We start from the raw sequence: 15,852 nt of genomic DNA on the forward strand, positions 1-15,852 counted from the left end.
AAATGCAATTTTAGATAGTTATGAGGGTTTACATACGAAAAATTCCTGGCCGAACACACTCATCAATGGAATAGCATCAAGTCTAAGACTAGCCATCTTAGGACTTTAAATCAGATAAATGGCCTCATGGATGATGCCCGCCTTCGAATATTTTTCGATTTTGCTCATAAATAGTTTCTTTTTGGATGTGAATAATACAACATATATCTGATCATACATCCAATGAGCTGAAGAAGAAAAGATGCAAGGAGGGATAAAAGTAGCAGCAGGAATTGAAATTAGTGAGTTAAAAAAGCTGAAGAATTATCAAGCCAAGATGGCTCGGAAATACACCGTCGATGTTGTCATCTCTCCCCAAAAATTGCGGTATTTCCAAGCTATTTCTCAATGAATTAGATGAGAAAGAACAAAGCAGAAAGCATGAACCAAAGTTAAGAACAAGAAAAAGAACTCAGTGGAGTGCTTAATTACACATGAGAATGATGCAGAAATAAATCTACGCACTCCTGCCATACTCCAATGTCATCACACGAGTTGTGCTCGGTGAGTCCGGCATCAATGTCACTGCCTCCCTTAAACACCATACGCTGTCTCGAACATGTTGCAAGGTCAAATAGGGAAGAAGCAATTGTCCTCTACATGTGATCTCTACCTGAGATTGGGGCATGAGACTATGAGTCCATATGTAATTATAACATCAAATCATAATTCTCTATAATTCTATCATGATTGGGTATGACCACAATTAGATTAGAAGCCAAGCAACTTTGTACCATTGAGAAAAATCATTGGACTTGCTAGCTAATGTTTGAAATGAACATGACAATATCTAGGTCCCTCCATAAGAGTGTGATAAGGTATCTTTGAAGTCATCTTAAGGCTAATGGTCTAGACTACTATACATGTTGGGTCATATACAAGTGATGTGTGATAATGATGTTGGATCTTTCTGCTAATGGACAGGCACTGCCTGTCTGTAAACTAATGAAGTCTATGTACTGTCCAAGTTACCCAAAAGAATATTAGAACACAGGCCACATCAGCACCAGGATCAACAGGGACAGCTTGGAATGATAGAGGCGGCATCCTAATGCACGTAATAATTAATTAGATTATATAATATAAACACCACACCTTCGAAACAATGACTGCAAATCCGACCTTTTGCAGCCTATAAACCAACATGGGATTGACCAAAAGATAATTTGAAATTTCTGGTCTTACCCTCCACCAAAAAAAAAAAAAAAGGGAAACATGACCCTCTCCTGGAGCCAAGCCATGACAATTATCCCACCCATATATATATATATATATATAACAGCCACATGTATATTTCAACAGTTGAGTGCTTTCTTAGGAGGTACCAGTTCTTGCTAGTTAGGCAAGAGGGAGAGCCCAATTTCCCTTGGAGTTAGCCCTCAAGGATATGATGGATAAAGATAGGGAATAACCTTTTTTAATATAGAGAAGAATAGAGATAGGGATTAGCCCTTTCTAGCGTCAATAAAAATGCATAAAATTTAGAAAAAAAACCCATCCAAATAGACCTATGTATCTTAAAACATCTACGAGGTAGACCAATTGATAGAAAGATATACATATTATTATATACCTAATTTATTCTTATCAAAAAAATTAGCTAATTTATAAATTATATTATAGTGAAGTCATTAAGCTAATTTAATTCTTAAAAAAAAAAATCGAGATCACTGCTACTGCTACTAGTATTATTATTATTATTATTATTAATAAGAAGGGCGGTGAAGGGGGTGGTCACGACATAACGTCTGCTTTACCCCATGCCGTTGCTTTACTCCATGGGAAGAGATTCTCACACCATGGACGTCACGTAACCGGCCCTCCCTGCCTTCCTTTCACCGGTCAGCGGTCAGCCGGTCCAAAATAGAGGGTTAAGGGGCAACGGAGACTGCCCGTCCCACCACCCCCGCTGCCCGCCCTCCATCATTGCGAGAACCCCACCTCCCCCTGCCTTTACCTCAACTCCCAGCGCCTTTATTCATGTGTCGCTGGAACCATCCAAAAACTTTATGACTTTTTTCTCTGATACATATATTATACAATAATATACATCACTTACAGTTTTTATGCATGAGAAAAGGTTGGATGGGACCTCAGTTATTTCTAAAATTTGGCCCCTCCCATTCATCACTTACGAAAAAGAAAAGCACCCTTCAACCAAGTAGCCTTCACTGGGATATTAAAATAGTCTAGTCTAGCACATAATCTAAACAAATCATGTATCCTTGTCTCAATCCTCATTTGCATGTAAACTTCAACAAAAAAACTAAAAAAAAAAAAAAAATACCACAAGAGGCATCATTCATATAAATTTAAATTAAACAAGGTCTAATTATGTATGCATAATATATATGTTAATAATTTATATCCATTTACATGTTTTGTAACGCAATTAGTAGTTCGTTCATCCTGTAAACTAATGTACGTAGATTATATATTTATATATTTATATGCAGTTATTTGAAAATATGAGTTGCACAAACGTCCAGCTTGTACGACCTACATTTATACATATTACTAATATTGACTTATTACCACTTTTCAGGAGAGAGAATAAAAGGTGGCAGATCCAAAAGGCACGCCGAGGAATCGGCGCGATTTTTACAGAATCCCATCCTCCTCCCCACCCTTTCCATCTTCGCTGTTGGCCTCCCTACCTAACATCACATTAAAATTGCATGCACGTCTCCCTCACGTTGCCTCTTTTTCTATGCAAAATCCCACTCCTCTTATCGTAGACGCCAAAACAAGTCAATATTCTCACTCTCCATGAGAAAGAGAGGGAGGGGGAGAGAGGGTTTCGGAGGTAAGTAAAAATAAAATTGTGGGAACCCTCCAGTCCTTTTCATCAGGCCTCCAAGGGACCCCCATGGATTCCTTTAATGGACACAGATAAAACCATAGTTTATAGGTGAAGGGAAGCGATCCTTGATTTGCTTTGGTCCATGTTTTGATGCTTTTCCTCTTCACCAACTTGGAATGATTCTGTTTGTAGTTATATAGCTTTCATCCCATGCATTGTCTTCCCCCAAAAGCCTATAATATGTAAATATCTATGGTGTCTATTCCATCAAAGTGCACCACTTAAGCCATTGATGGGTCCAATAACCACAGTCTTAGGCTTTCTAGGTGAGAACACATTGCCTCGGTTTGCCATCCAGAGGCTGAGGTGAGACCGGCGAAAGCATGACGATGGACGGGTCTAGCTCTCACACACACACACACACACACACATATATATGCATGCAAGGACCACGTGTATCGGTTGCTTTCCTCAGATAGGGTTTTCTTGGTGCAAATGGGTTGTCACTTAGGCCATAATTAAGGTCAAGGGTGTTGCATAAGCTGCATATATTGTAAGTTCATTCCCTGTATACCAAGAAGATAATGTTATAGATAATGCCTAATTATCAAGCAAATGTTGCAAAATTAGTTCTAGGACTTCCTTCCATTCATATAATTAATGACCGACCATGAAGAATACCTATAGTTAGTGTCCTAATTTAATAACATTTAATTAGTTACAATCAACCAACAATAATGACATGATCATAGGAGTAGTATGCAGATCAAATCAAGTATAACAAGGAAAAAACACACAAGTACATGTGACGCTTAAAAAAAAAATATAACAAATTTGAAACACCATCATTCTGTGCTGTCAAACTAAAGGATGGAAAGTTTGGATGCTTGGATATCAATAATTAAAAAAAGAAGAAATTCTTTTATCCATGTGAAATGCATCTTCTATATTATAAGTCCAATTCTAATTATGAAGTCCTTAGACTTGAGAGATGACATGCATGAAGAAGGTTTATTGGTTTGTTAGAGGAAGCCATATTGTATTCTTAATCAGTTTCTTCAAGCCATATTGTATTCTTAATCACTTTTTTCTCATTCACCCACATCTCTTTAGATGAGGAACGTACTCATTAAGTAAAGCACGTACTAGTGTCATAGAGTTGACTTTCAAAATAAAAGCTACATGACAGGAATATCGCATATGCTAGAAGGTATGATAGGTATAGCATATGCTTTATATTTTCTTGCGTGTTCACAGTTCATTATGATCATAAATTTTTAGTATGGAATGCTTTAGGTGGGAGTATAATAAGGCAAGAGGAATGGTGGGTAGCATATTGTCCATCTAAAACTGCATGTTAGCAGTTCATCAAGAGCGTATGGTCAGTACTGCATGTTTTATATAAAGGAAGAACAACTAGCTAGTGATAAACTATTACAAAGAAAGAATGTAGTTGTCCTATTTTCTGCTTTGAGGCTGAAGGTGGTTCCTAGAAATTATAAAGGGTAGTATAAGATCGCATTCTCTAGTGTAGGAGAGGCATTAACTCTTCCATTGGTAGACTGGTATATAGGATTCGAAGCAACCATAGTAAGACAAGAAAAATTACCACTCGATGTTTATTAGGAAAGTTTTGAAGAAAGATAAAAACCTAAAACTGCGGCTTTGATCTACAATTGAAGACCTTGTTAAGCAACTGTGTACCACCTATTCATGAACCACCATTTCTAGCAGGCAGAAGTACAGTTATTCATTTCCTTCAAAAAAAGAAGTTCTGTGATTTATACAAAGCTTGAGAACTTATGTAGTCTACTATGTAGATTGTGAACACAGAAAAAACATGCATGGGATGTATGCAGACATTTCCAAATTAACCTCTCTTTACATATAATCCACATTAAGTATTCAAATAATGGAAGGAAAAGAAAGGGGAAGAACTTGGTTCTGTAGATTAAAATGCTAAAACTATTAAGACCATGAAGTGGAAAAAATAGTAAGGGTTATTATTTTCCATAATTTACAGCAAGAATAATTCTTTGCAGATTTGAATAATGTTTATAATGACAAAATAAATATCGTCATCGCTGAGCAAATTTATAGTTGCTACGACATGTTTCTGGGAAGGCTAAGACTGTAATGTGTGTATTATGAAGGTTTTCAATATTCTTTATCAAAAAAAAAAAAAGGTTTTAGATATTTCAAATTCATATCTTTGACATTTCGTAAACTAAAAATTTTCAGTTGGAGTTGATACATTTTAAAAGTGTTGGATTGTGCCTAACAGGAGGTTCAAAAATGGACAAACTTAAAAAATAAGAAGAAAGGGATAAGTTTGAAAAATTCCACTAGTAGAAGAAGAAAATTCTTTTTTCTTTTTTTTTAAGGGATAAACAATGCTATGCACGCAAATTTTGCTGAAATAAGTACAGGATTGCAGAATCAAGGAGAACATACAAAGAAAGAAGAATAGCAAGGGGTGGGAGGAAGAAGAATATCAATAAATTAGAAATCTCCATTTTCATAATTTTGGGTTTTCACAAAATTTCATTACGGAACCAAACAACCTAGTGTGATAAATTATATCTTAAGTGTAGCATGCAAAATTACAACATATCACGATTTTCTAATACATCCAAACGCACCTCAAGACTACCCCACAAAAAAAGGAAAAAAAAGCAAAAAAATTAAAAAAATAATAAAAAAGGATAGGGTACAAAACAATGACCCTTGGTCCAGATTTATATAGTTAAGAACTTACATTTTCACAGTCCGAACAGAATATTTTCATAAGTGATACAGAAAGGCTACATTTTACAAGTTAAGGAGCATTTGTAGCAGTTAGCATGCGTGAATTTAAATATAAGCAAAATTTTAGTAATACAGTAATTTTTATATGGCACGCATACTCACCGCCACTGTGTCGAGGAATTTTCGCAACCAATACAAAAAGCTGAACTTTAAATCGATGTATAATAGCAAGTATAAAACACAAGAAATGAGTGTGATTTCAATTTTGTTAATGGTTACCTTTCAAGATATCGCTAAATAAATAGGCAAAGTTATATATATTTTATCTGGAATGCATATAGGAAACACATTCTATGTATTTTGCATGTTTAAGCAAATGACTCATAATTTTCAGAACCAACCCTCCACCCCGGAAAAATATAAAAGAAGAACCACCAAAATTATGAGAAAGGAGGTAGGTCCGATAACACACACACATACCAAAAAAAAGAAAAAAGGAAAGAAAGAAATTATAATAGTTAGATACTAATCCTCTCTAGGGAGTAATATGGGTTAACACTTACGTATATTCATTATATAATTAATTTGTTAGCTATGCTAGGTTTTGGATTTCATATCTCGATAAGATATCTTTGGATTGCATTACTATCCTTTAATTGACCATTTTATTTAGCTATCAATTAAAACCTGTCATTTTTCATAATAACACGCGAAAACCTATCGGTAGTAAACAAATGCTGATTTAGGAGAGAGGTGTCCAATGCCACATTATTCTGTTCACAATTCTAAAATTTCTAATAAACATGTTGTGAGTAAAATTACAAAGATCTTCCGCAACAAAATATATGCGAAAACATTAGATTAAATTTACTAAATCTCTGTGCTATGAAGCAATTTTGTTCTTTTCATGATAAAACTAACACCGCAATGATCATCTGCATCAAGACCTAACCATCTGCCCTATCAGTGAATGCGTAAGGTTTTCTGAATCCACCAGCCACACTGGATGATTTTCGTTGAAAAAAAAATAAAGAAACAAAAGAAATCAAAGAAAAGGGATATCTAAGAGGTCACTTCATGATATACATATTCTCTACGTATGCTCAACCAAGATAAATCCGAGGCAATGCAAGGAAGGACGACGGATAAAGAGATGGAAAGATAATAATGTTCCGGAAAAAAAGTGTTCATAGTACGTGACACAAGAAAGGTGTTATAGAGTGAGGAAGGTGATATAAAGTAAAAATGGTTGGGAAATCTCAGCTGGCAAATCAAGAAGCATAAGCAAGCATATATAGAATAAAACCCATGGAAAGTAGCCTTCTTAATTTTCTCTCTCTCTCTCTTTCATATCCCATGGTAAGACGAATTTCTTTTCTGCATTAATCATTAGAGAATAATCCCTCTTTTATGTTGTCGCCAGCAACAGGTACCAAACTGGATTAATGTTTAGAATTCCATAGCTCATCCCAAAACCAATGAAGAGGAAGCATGCAATTTTCCTTTCTTTTTTGGAGTAGAATGGTGCATGTGAAATATTTGGCCAGACTACAATGACCAGTTCCAACTCACCGAACATGAGTAGACGTAACCTCTTTGTTTGTTTCTTCAAAATCTCTGTCTGAAGTTATCCCCTATAAGGAGAGGTTACATCATGTACAATAAGCCGTTTAATAGGAAAACTCATTTCAATTTATAAGAGAAACGAGGAAGCTCCGTACGACTTTCCTCTATTAAGATTTAACAAAGATACCTGCATTGCCCTACACGAACAACTGAAAATGCCTAAGAAGTGCACAAGCAAGCAAAGTCTAAATCATTATGAGAACACGAATGAGATATCTTTTATTGATGGGGAGAGAGGTTTTCCACAAGTACTCCAATCAATAGGTGGCTTCATGTTTGGATAGCGCATTGCTTTCAGCAAAGGTAGGTGAAATAATGGTTCTTAAGGTTGTCTCAAGCACCCAACTAGGAACAAGGACAGTATAGTGTGCATAAAACTTTTATAAACCTCGTAGAATGGATAGGAAATAGCCATTGCTCCTCATATCGTCTTCTCTATGGTTTACTAGAAGCCTAGCATGCTAAGCTTCTTATGGCTCTCTTACTCTTGAAAAACCTATAAGACTGCTCTTTTTAGGCATGTCACTTCTATGTATGCTATGTCGAGCCTGCAAATAGAAAGTTACTTTGCCATGATGGGTCATGAGCCCTAGGGTTTTTACAGCCCACTTCAAACATTGAGAACATAAAATGGTGCACTTAAAACCCGGTCTCCACCTAATAAACCTATCACCGCCACTGATAACTAACTATCTACCCACCCCCAAGGCAGCTCCAAAACGAGCTCAGGAAGCTCTAATCATGGTGAGAGCAATGATGTGCCACTCAGACACTCACATCTCACCTACAACGAGTTACTACAGAAGCTAGCATCCCACATCTAAGATGCCCTTTTTTAGCTCCAAAGTTCCTTTCACCATCCCAACCCCAACCATTGGGAAAGCACAAAAGATGCCAATAGACCCATGAAGTCGGCCTCATGGCGCTCTTGCTCCCATTCTTGTGATGTTCTTACGTTAATGATCCTTGTTGGCGACCTTCGCAATAATCCGACAAGGCTATAATTATCTAAAACCATGCATTCCATGTCAAAAATAAGAAGCAACAAACTAAATCAAAAGAAATATATGCTAAAAGGGAGGTGTTAATCAAGTGTACCTCTGACTCATCCTCCAGTCCCAGCTTGTTCACCAAATACTTCATCAACAACCTAACAGTCATCCTCCCATCCCTGTAAATATTGTTTTCCAAGAAAAAAAAAAATTATATTTAAGCAAGGCAATGGACTCATCTCAAGCCAAAAAAGAGCTAAAAGAGAGAGGAGAGTAATCATAATAGATAATTATATTTCTGAGAAAGAATCATGGGGAGATAGTGATAGTACTTAATCCTCAAGTAGCTCTTTGGTATCTGAGGCAAAAAAGGCTCTCTTCCCCTGCATTAAAACCCCAAGAAAACCCATATATATGAACAAAACTAAAGGAAATAAACTAAAGGAATTCAAAGAAAGAACTATTAATTAATAATCCAATCAAATATATAGACAAGATCGAACAAGAAAAAACAAAAAGAAATATCAAAGAAATAATTCGCTCTAACTCACTGGTTTTGTGCCGCCTGGAGCACGAACCAGATGCCGGTCTGCGGCCTCGGCGGCGGGCTAACCACCCTCAAGTCGGCCCCGCCCGCCACCAACGGACTCGAACTCCCCGCCGGGCACATGAATTGCCGGGCCACAAACTCAGGCATCACCGGCGGCGCTTTCGAGCTGCTCCCCATCGTCGGTCCACCACTCCAGAACCCCCACGAAGGCGGCGGCGGCGGCGGCGGCGGCGGCGTAGCCTCCTGCCAGCAGTAACTCAGCCCTTGGTGCGGCCCCAGCCACGGCAGCACCGGCACCATGAGGGAAGGCGTGGCGGACACCAAGGGGCGAGCAATGGCACGGGGATCGGATGGCGAAGGCGATGACGAGGACGAGGGTCTATCGGTGAACAGCTCGAGCTCGGTCAGTCCCTGATGATGGCGAGAGGGAGTCGCCGGTTGGCCGAGGCCTAATTGGAGCCAGTTCTTGGACCTGCTGCTGGTCTCCGCCACCTCTTCGTCCTCGTCGTGGTTGTCGTCTTCAGGTCGGCTGGTCGGGGCATGGGAGGGCTCTTCGGCCATGGGATTGGATCTTAAGGAAGGGGTTTTGGGTTCGAAATCGGAGCAACAGCCTCCATAGCTGTCGTAGTGCCGGCGGTGGAGGTTCCGAGCCGGGACCATCGTCTCATACCATTGTCCCCCGCCGTCCAACCTTCATCACCTCTTTCTCAACAAATCTAAGGCTGATATAAATACAAATCCTGGTAACAGCACTGATACTAGGAGAAGAACAACAACAACAAGAAGAAGAATAAGAACAAGTTCATGGAGAGGAGGAGGAGGAGGCTATAAGAGAGGGTGAAGCAAAGGCTACTAAGGGAAGAGAAGGGAAGGGAGGACAAAAAGAGGGGAGGGGGAAGAAGGCTTTTGGATCTCACTTTCCATCAATTCCTCTCCTTTGGATGCTTGTGGATAGATCGAATAGTTTTCTTCCAGGCAGAAGACAGACTGAAATGAAGGAGAGAAGGGATGTGAGGAGAGTTATATATTTATATCTTTATATATTATATGTTATATATTGTATATTATATATACTTTCTTTATTATTAACATAAAAAAAATATAACATATTTATTTTATTTTATCATACATATATATGTACAGCTGCTTTATTTTATTTTAAATGATGAGGACAATACGATAGGAAGAGGGTGGTGTCTACGTGGGAGGTCATGGGTGGGAGGGAGCGGATTCCGAGGGAACCCATGGGAGTTTGGAGTATTTACGGACGTGTCCAGGTTCGGAGGCACGGCGGCCGAGGCCGGCTGGTTCATCATTGCGGTGGCTTTTTTGTTTTTTTTTTCATTTAAGATGGAGAAAAACCGGACCGGACGGTGATATGGAAAGAAAGGAGTGGGTTTGGATCGGACGGTGGAGAAGGGTCGATCACATGAATTTGACGGGACTGGAGGGTCGAATCGAATCCGTGGGGTTTGATTTGACGGTGCGAGGAGGAGGGAGGAAGAGAGCACGTGCCCCCCACGGCCGCTGCCACCACGTGACGTAACACCACCACCTGAGATTATGCTTTTAAGCAAAGAGATCAAGTTTCCATACAATCTATACTTCAAAACTAATTACGTAAAAGTAGTGATTCAAAACAAAATGCGTGATATTGCTAAAAAAAAAAAGCAAAATACGTGAAACTGATATTTGAAAATAATTATCTTATTTTTCTGCTTATCATTGAATAATATTGCTAAAAGATTGATAAAACTTTACCTTACAGTGTACTAGGGCTTTTATTTTTTCCAGTTAACTATTGCTATTATCATGAACCCAATGGCTGTTTTTTTTCCCATTTTAATCTAACATTGAGAGTTATTAGAAATAAAAAAAATGGTTGCCATAACAAAAATATGAGTCTACTAGAATAAAAATGATTTAATTGATAACACTGATTTTGCTTCAAAAATGATGTTCTTATCAGATTTTAGCCAAGATTTCACCATTTCCAATTCTAAAGGGTGCCATTAATCGGTGAGATGAAGATATAGATTAAAATCCTAAAACTCTCTCTCAATCATAATTATCCATGTTCAATAGTAATCTATTCTTAATTTAGACTCTATTGGAATTTCATTTCCTTCTCCATTTCCTTTGAACCTTGGATTTCTTCTTATCCATGTGTTTTTTTTTATTTTTTTTGGTAGATTCTTATCCATGTATTTGATGTCAAAGAAGTGATTGTGGTAGCAATATGTTGCAGCCTAAATTGGTTCCTACATATTTCTAATAATAGATAATATCGATCTATAAAAACTATTATTTCATTTCTTTTCAAAGTTAGCGAGGTTAATAATGGTATTTATTTTAGTTGTGGACCACCACCTCGGCCTTGATCGACTTTGACCTCGGCCATGCATGACCATAGACTCAGGGGGCTCAGTCCTTAGTGGATGCAAAGATCATAAGAGGCTAGCCATAGCTGACCTAAAGGAATTGAGCATAGAAATCCAAATCAACTAGCCTAATCCAAAGCTCTCAACCCCTTTACACAGTAGTTCAGACCTCGACTGTAGCTGAGATAAGTAGACGTCAGCTATGGCCGAGTTGAGGAAGACTTCTTATATAAGGTAGCTGTCCCAATTCAGACAGAATTTATCCCTTTCACAGTTATGGAGAGTTCAAATAAGGAAAAAGATCATCGGGATTGAATCGTGCCATAAATGAAAAATAACAGCTGAACCCATGTCACAAATGCAGTAGCGATCATTGTCAACATGATCCACGTGCAATATCTGAGAATCGATTAGTTCTCCAGATGTGCATGACTCTAAATCTCCCTCTATATATAAAAAGAGGAGTGCGAGGATCCCAAGATAAGCTCTCGAAAGGTCTCTCTCTATTCTCCATCTTTACATTGACTTGAGTGTCGGAGGGTCTCCATCGAAAAATACTTCAGTCGGGAGATTTTGCAGGTCTCGTTCCAGTCTTTGAAGTTTTTCATCTCGGCGTCTTGATTTCAATTGAATATTAGGTCTCCCCATCTTTGCAGAGGAGACCACCTCCGACCTTAGGCGTGGGATTTGATAGTAACAACTTTCAAAGAAGAAAATAAAAGAAAAAAAATGTGACAAGCAATCTGGCTCGTGCAATGGAGTGGAATTTCATAGATGTTAGCAAAGTACTATCAAAATAATATTTCCAAAAATAGTACTATGAAACAATAATAGTTAATTTTACTATAAATAGATTTGAGGGTGGATTAATAGTTATAGACTAGTGATGGATGGTTTGTAGGGTTGGAATAGGGCAAGGTCAGACCATGACCCTACTTGAGCTTGATTCGATATTCTTTTTGAGCTTGATATTATTCTCAGACATAAAAAAAATTTTAAAATTAACCACAGGCCAAGCCCAGCCAAAAGCCAGATAAGGTTGAAATGCTAACTAACATTGCCGACTTCCATCTCTCCTCCACATTGAAGAGGCTAAGATTAGAGAGAGAAGAAAAAAGAAGTGAGGAGAGAGGAGCCCCTATCGCCATCGCTAATGGCTCTTTATTGGCGGTGCCACCACAATTGTTGCTCGATCTTAGTGGTACCTACATCATCAAGTTCTATCATACTACCATGTTCTCCCCCACCTCCCACTCAATGAAATTACCCTCTCCATTGGAGCCTCCAACTTGTTTGTTGCCCTCCACTAGTATCTCAATGATTCTTTCCTCTTGCCTTTACCTTTCCTTCAATCGACATTGCTCCTACGCCATCATCCTCTTTGGCCAAGTTAGGATGCTCATTAATGCTATTTACACCTTCAAGGCCTTTGACTACCCTCCACCCAATCTCTGAGCACCCTCCTATTCACTTGCATCCTTGCCAAGAAGCATGATGAGGTTGGTCAAATCTTTGGTGATTTTCCTAATCTTATTACCCTAGTTGGATATAGGGTTCGAGACTCGAGCCAAGTTTGGCTAGATTTTGAGCTAGATTTAAGCCTAATTCTAGACTCAGTTCTTGGGCCTAATCAAGGCCCAAGATTCAAGCTTTGCCATTGGCCAAGCATCAATCCAAGCTCGGCCCAAAATTCCTCCTTACTTTATTTTTAGATCCATACTTAGCTCAAACTATATCAGGCCTAGCCTATGGCTAGACCCAAAGTCGGCCAGGCCCAATGGGCCTCAACACAACCCAGACCCATTTCCACCCATGATGGTCTATCTAAAAACCTAGTGGGTGTTGGTTAAGTTTGTGTTGGCTAAGAAGGTTATCTATGATATCAGGGGTGGAGGCTAAGAAGCACTAAAGTTGGAGGAGCATGCATTGAATTAATTGGCACTAATCTTTAATTTATTGTTCTTAAATAAAAATTATAAATTCTTATTTCTTGGTGGGAAGGAGCAAATAAGAAATTTTGAATAAGATTAGTAGTTGGGCCATAATGGGATATTAAACATCAAAGAGAGCCATGGCACTTACTTGAGTAACAAAGAAAAAGACTGTCAGCAACAGCTAATTACCATCGCTAATAGTCAGTTTATCTTTGCTAAAAATTCAATAAAAATAACACTATCACTAATTATCATTGATGGTAAATCCACTGTTAATAATTTTAATTTTTTTAATTAAATTATTAAAAAATTATTAACGATGGCAATTTCATCGCTACTATCATTGCTAATAGTTTTTTTAATTTTTTTAATTAAAATTTAAAAAACTATTAGCAATGGTAGTTTGCATCGCTAATGCCGTCACTAATAATTTTTATTTTTTTTAAAAAAATTATAATTTAATATTTTAAAATCTATTTTAATCATAGTAACAAGCAATAATATTTTTTAAAATCTGTTATACTTAAAATAATAATTATATAACACAATCATAAATATAAAATTAATTATATTATATTAAAAATATAAATTATATAATTTTACATACAGATACTGCTTTACAAGTATCAAAATTACATACATATCAAAAAAAATTATGTACGATTCTCCTCATTGTCCTCTTCATCCTCCTTCTGCTCCTGTACATCCTCTCCAATAGTTGGTGGGTGAGAGCTGGATGTCTCGGTATCCTATAGCGAAAAAAAATAAAATATTATTAATAAATTTTAATATAAAAATATATATGTCGATATAGAGATGTATATTTTGATATACTACGATTCTCGAATAGTTTATTTCTACACGTTCCATTTGATGACATGGAGCTATAGACACCCTCGATCCATCGTTTGGATAGTTAAATTGAATTTTTATCTCCTATATCTTTTTTTCGAACTCAAATCTAAATATGTAAAGCTTCTAAATATAAAAATTTTAAATAAATAAAAAAATTATTAATAGACTTATCTGCTATGATAGTTGTGACAACAAGTCCAGCTGATCGCGCAGATGCAGATCCTAAAGAATCTCAATGACTATATCGCGGATGGTGTCTCGGAAGCTCTGAGGCGTTGGCTCCAAAGCCTCAGCATGACTTCCTCCACATGTACATCAGTCCATGTTTGAGTCATCGAGCTCTAGAAGAAGGATGCCGATGAAGATCTTCGAGCTGATGGAGGATTGAAATTATGATCGAATCCTATGATCCGACTCCTACTCATCCATCCGGTGGCCCTAAGCCATCCCTCGAGGTCAAAGAGGGGCTGAGAGGATGGGTCCTCACCATACCATGATATGAGATACTCCGTATAATCAATCTATACAGTTTAAAAATTTATTAGCCCATATATATTAGTATATATAAAAATTTAATAAATAATATTTTAAGTTGTTACTGCGATCTATCGAGAACGAGGATCTAAATAATCACCAGTTCTCCTAGACTGATATGTGGCCTCTCATATCTACAGCTGTCCTGATGCACGATCTAGCTGCTGTGTCTATAATAAATAAATAATAAAATTAAATTAATTAAAATATACATATGATTAATTCAATATAAAATTAATTTAAGGATAGAATTTTATCAATCTGTCGGCCACAACATGTGTGCCAATGGAGTTGCTAGTGTGCTTGATCGAATACTGTTGGGCAGACCGATTCTGCCGTATCCTCTGCCGCCTATCAGAGTACTTCAGTACTCCACTGATTGCAGAGGGCCTTCCATATATCCGTCTACATCCAGTGTCTATATAAAACTTTCAATCTAATGGTGACTCAGAACTAGAGTACTCTATGATAAACTATCAAAGGTTGTACAGTCCATCCCGAACCTTCGCATGGCCACCTCCTTGAAGGTCCGATGGCCAACCTCCTCATCTTGAGGAATCTCGAATCGATGGTACCCCTGCAAGTAGGAACAACCGTGTATTAATAAATAGAATACAAATCTATCGTAAATTTAAAAATTAAAAATCTTTGACTTACCAGGAACAGCTCCTAGGTTGCATCATGAGTCCCCAATGGCCAACTGGAGAACTCGTTCACTGGCCCCGACATCAATCATCGGATGATGCTGGTAGCCACACAAGACACCTCAGGCTCTATAAATATGCTGTAAAATTTATTTTGAATAATAAATGTTAGACTTTAAAATAATTAAAATTTAAATATATTCAGTGAAGATATATAATACTTACATGCGGTTCTGAATGTGGATGAGCTTTCTATTCTTCAGTCGAGTCATAGATGCTGCAAGCTAGGCAGATTCTCTACCACTTCTCTGACTTTGAGAATCAGATGCAGCTCTGTGTGACTGTAGGATCACTAGTGATCCCACATCATCCGAATCTAAAAATATCAAGATATTATAAAAAATATTATATTAGATAATAAAAGATAAAATAATATAAAGAAGAATATCTAAAGTACTAGAGTTTATCGTATGGTACGTGTCATGCAGAAGCATGTGAGCTGGCGGCATGAGAGCTCTCTTCTTAGCTGCGATGGTCTGTAATCTCTAAAAATAAAAATAATTATGTATCATATTGAATTAACTATACACAAGAATAAAATAATTATATATCATATTTATTTAATTATATATTATGATACCTTAACTTTATACCAACAGACCAACACATTATCATGTACTGTTGGATAAGAATCATTTTTTTGCTGATACATTGCAGATGCTAACTAATAATCTTACATAACATCT

At 37.3% G+C, this 15,852-nt stretch overlaps 1 protein-coding gene across 2 annotated transcripts; it reads right to left on the minus strand.

Moving 5' to 3' along the window:
- Positions 1-154: 154 nt before the first annotated feature.
- On the minus strand, positions 155-9,751 carry LOC105051069 (uncharacterized). Of its 2 annotated transcripts, XM_010931346.2 has the most exons (5): positions 9,676-9,751; positions 8,760-9,516; positions 8,541-8,591; positions 8,315-8,387; positions 155-652 (listed from the first exon to the last, which is right to left on the minus strand). In XM_010931346.2, the coding sequence occupies exons 2-5, from the start codon at positions 9,416-9,418 to the stop codon at positions 497-499; spliced, it is 939 nt and encodes a 312-aa protein (XP_010929648.1). In that variant the 5' UTR covers positions 9,419-9,516; positions 9,676-9,751; the 3' UTR covers positions 155-496. The 2 variants fall into 2 exon arrangements, with proteins under 2 accessions (XP_010929648.1, XP_073100060.1); XM_073243959.1 differs by having other exon boundaries at positions 156-652; positions 8,760-9,750.
- Between the last annotated feature and the right edge of the window lie 6,101 nt (positions 9,752-15,852).

Source organism: Elaeis guineensis, chromosome 9, assembly GCF_000442705.2.
Source record: "Elaeis guineensis isolate ETL-2024a chromosome 9, EG11, whole genome shotgun sequence".
Lineage (NCBI taxonomy): Eukaryota > Viridiplantae > Streptophyta > Magnoliopsida > Arecales > Arecaceae > Elaeis > Elaeis guineensis.